Source organism: Sinocyclocheilus anshuiensis, unplaced genomic scaffold, assembly GCF_001515605.1.
Source record: "Sinocyclocheilus anshuiensis isolate Anshui unplaced genomic scaffold, SAMN03320099.WGS_v1.1 scaffold792, whole genome shotgun sequence".
NCBI lineage: Eukaryota > Metazoa > Chordata > Actinopteri > Cypriniformes > Cyprinidae > Sinocyclocheilus > Sinocyclocheilus anshuiensis.
In genome coordinates this window covers 509,757-513,335 of record NW_015558618.1, presented here as the reverse complement: position 1 = coordinate 513,335, position 3,579 = coordinate 509,757, and the positions used below count along the sequence as shown (strand labels likewise).

Below are 3,579 nucleotides of genomic sequence, written 5' to 3'. Positions count from 1 at the left end.
CCAAGGAGAGTATTGACATCATTAAACAATTTTAGCTAAAAAATAAATACAATAAAATAAAAACTTGATGGGAAGTTGATGTTACTCCTTATATCCACTGATATTCCTCACAACATACACTCTACGATTCTACCAGGACTTTGATTTGACTAACATATAGCGCTAACTTAAATACCAATACGACCAGGGCACATAACTTTTTTTTTTCCTTTCCACATCTTGACCTTCCAGTAAAGTGGTTGAGAACCAGTCAGCTTCACAATCAAACATAACTTAAAAACAAGAGATCCTACGACAACAAAAACACGACATTGAATCTAAAAACAAAATGGAGTATAAACGAGTCAAGGATTAGTGTAAGGATTTTAGTCGAACAGGCGAATCTACGGCGTTACGATCCCCGTTCCTTTATGTCAGCATTATTCCGCTATTGCTTACGAATTAAAAACACGTCAGCGTTCCTTGAGCTAAGAAAATAAACTTACCTAACCGGACACTGGATTTCCGAGTAAACGGATGCAAAACGCCATAATAGATTTCTAAATATTAACATTCTAAAACATAAATAGGACAGATCAAACCAGTTGCAGCAGTTGACAGCAGGTCTGTCGGTCGTAAAATCTGAAGACGTGGCCTTACGTGACATCAGTCTGTGTGTGTCATATGTAGGGGTACTGAGGGACCCTCCGCGGGCTGAGCTGATAGCCGCTGTACGCCCTGCTTCCTCTAGTGGTGCTGGTGCTGATGTAAGGATGGGCGGGGTAATGTTGCTGGTAGTGGGCGGAGAGACTGTGGACCACGCCTCCAATGGAGTCCTTTGGGATAAGACTGGCTGCATAGTGACTAGTGGGCGGGGCGTGCATGGAGGGGGAGGAGCCTTGTACGAGCAGGCGCTCCATGTGGGACACGGGGGTAGGGTAGGTGTAGAGGCTGGGGGTGCTGGTGAACGACGGGGTCTTCTGGAGACAGTAACGAGAGGAGGCAGGCGGGTATGTGTGCTGTCGGCGCAGGGAGGATGAGCCACCGGATGGTTCTTGGGACGAGGAGACAGTGGTCTGGAAAAAGGAAAACAGAAACTGAACCACACGTTCTTTATGATACACTGCGGCGCGGAGCATCGACAGAAGCGGTCACCTGACTGAGGTTGAGTGGTTGAGATCTGCTGGGCTCCTGCTGGTGGTCAGTGATGCTCTCTCCTGAGCTGCTCGGCTGCCTTGTGGCGGCGGCTCTCTTAGGCTTCATGTAGTAATGCTGTGCAAGACCTAAAACAAACGTGACGAATGCTTTTATAAAGAACTGTTGACCAAGCTACAGCGAATACAAATGGGACCACAGCTAATACTCGCCTACAGCCGATGGGATTTTGGCTGATATCGGGTTTTCCACAGGCTGTGCTTTCACAGATGGAGCCACCACTGCCAGGGATTTGGACAGTCGTGAGGACTGGACCCCCGCGTGACTGTTCTTGGGTTTGGGAGTCAGAGGACTGGCGGTGGAGGAGTCCGAATCGTGAATGGTCAGACAGCTGATCACATTAGTCCTGTGGCAAAAAAAAGTTGATTTTTAGGGAACATCTGTGGAATTTCACATGGATGAAATGACTTAAATATGGAAAAATGATATATTTGTTTTATAATTAACACTATATTCGTATTGGCAGACTTCAGTTCAGACTTCAGTGTGGTTTACAGAAATATGAAGCTACTTTACATTGTGAAAAAAGACATTGTCAGACTATAACTTTTGCATTAATGCATACATTCCCATTCAAAAGTTTGAGGTTGATAAGATGTTTCTGAAAGAAGTCTCTTCTGCTCACCAAAAAATACAGTATATCAGAAATATGGTGAAATATTATATATTTTTAAAAAAATTTTTTTCCTGTGATGCCAAGCTGAATTTTCAGCATCGTTACTCCCGTGTCACATGATCCTTCAGAAATCTAATACGCTGATTTGCTGCTCAAGAAACATTTTTGATTATCAGTGTTGAAAACGGTTGTGCCGATTCATATTTTTGTGAAAACTGGGATGGAGATTTTTTTTTTTTCTCCAGGAATCTTTAAAAAATATAAAGTTTAATGAACAGCATATATATGAAATATACATTGTAACATTATAAAATGTCTAGACAGTCACTTTTGATCAATTTATGGCATCCTTGCGGAATAAAAGTATTATTATTATTTTTTTATTATTTGGAAATCTTACTGACCTCAAACATTTTGTTGCGTATGTGGAAACATGGCGATCATACCAGGTAGTCAGCTCACTCACCTAGCAGGGTGGAACTTCCTCTCGTCCTCATCTTCAGAGTCACTGTGTATGGTGATGACACTGACAGCAGGACTCGGGGTGTCGGAGATAATGATGGGCTGAGTGAGAATAGCACTGAATGACTGAGAGCCCACCAGAGCACTGCTGTGAATACAGAAATAGACAGACAGTAAATTTAAAGATTTTTCACACTCAAAAAGCATCTGGACACCTAATGCACGTCCTCGCATTAGTGCATCAAATCATGTTATTTTTATTTATTTTTTTAAATAGTTCAAGCACACAAAGCAAAAAAAACTGTTCAGAATAATAAAACTAAATTAACATACCATTGAAATATTTGAGTGTCAAAAGTAAATGGCCCAATACCTGCTGCCAGTGTCACAACAGACCCTGCTCCTCTTGTTCTGAGACCGTGTGACTGTGGACGTTCCTCGACTGAGAGACTGAGTAAGATTGAGGCCGCCGAGGATGTGTGGGTTCTGCTGGACAACACCATTGTGCTGACCGCTCTGAGAAGCCCTGCAGGAAACAACCAACCAATCAGTATTGAGCACATTCAAACATCTACCATACTATAATGAAAGTTTACAGTTCTTCCTAAACATTCACCTCCAGCTTGAAGTTTGCTGTGTAGAGTTCTCGGACAGTAGGGTCTCCAGAGGCGGGTCGGTCACTACGGGCTGGTGGCTGGAGTTGTGGATGGTCATGCCAGGCACCTGCTGCCACGCGGAGGGTATGAGGATCTGCTGGGTTCCCGCTGGCCAGGCCTGCTGGAGGATGACAAAATATTTGCTTTAGTGACACTGGTACTTGGAAAAATGCTTAAACAAGTCAGTGTACAAACTGACTGTCAATCAAATTTGAAATAAGTTTCACTGGCAAATGAATCATAGATAAAAACAGCTATGACCAAACCTGCACCACACAATGAGTGACAATGATGCATATATGGCCATTTAATTCTGAATTAAACATTTGTGCCATGCCAGAATGATCAAGAACTTCAACTAACATGCTGATGTGACATCACTGCACTGCAGAAAATAATACTAAATGAATAAAATAATCCATCAATGCACAAAAAAAAAATACGCAATTCTCTCCCGGAGCATTAGACAGCTTTAGATGTAGCGCAGCCATTCCGTATGATTTTAAAAGCCAAGACAAGCACAGCATGCATAAATCATACACAAGCATTAAAAATTAAAGATGGGGGCAGGAAAGAGTAGTCCGGCAACCTGTTGGGAAAAATCATGGCTGTTAAATAGTCAGAAAACAATGAGGGTTTCCACAGAGCAAA

At 42.5% G+C, this 3,579-nt stretch overlaps 1 protein-coding gene across 1 annotated transcript in view; it reads right to left on the bottom strand.

Moving 5' to 3' along the window:
• Nucleotides 1-6: 6 nt before the first annotated feature.
• LOC107680439 (homeodomain-interacting protein kinase 1-like) overlaps nucleotides 7-3,579 on the bottom strand; it is a 14,463-nt gene continuing 10,890 nt past the window's right edge. The window contains exons 12-17 of the mRNA XM_016476325.1: nucleotides 2,889-3,049; nucleotides 2,646-2,798; nucleotides 2,277-2,420; nucleotides 1,347-1,540; nucleotides 1,135-1,262; nucleotides 7-1,055 (exon numbers count right to left, since the gene is read on the bottom strand). Coding sequence (XP_016331811.1) covers nucleotides 660-1,055; nucleotides 1,135-1,262; nucleotides 1,347-1,540; nucleotides 2,277-2,420; nucleotides 2,646-2,798; nucleotides 2,889-3,049 — 1,176 coding nt within the window. The 3' untranslated portion in view covers nucleotides 7-659. The remainder of the gene's footprint in view (nucleotides 1,056-1,134; nucleotides 1,263-1,346; nucleotides 1,541-2,276; nucleotides 2,421-2,645; nucleotides 2,799-2,888; nucleotides 3,050-3,579) is intronic.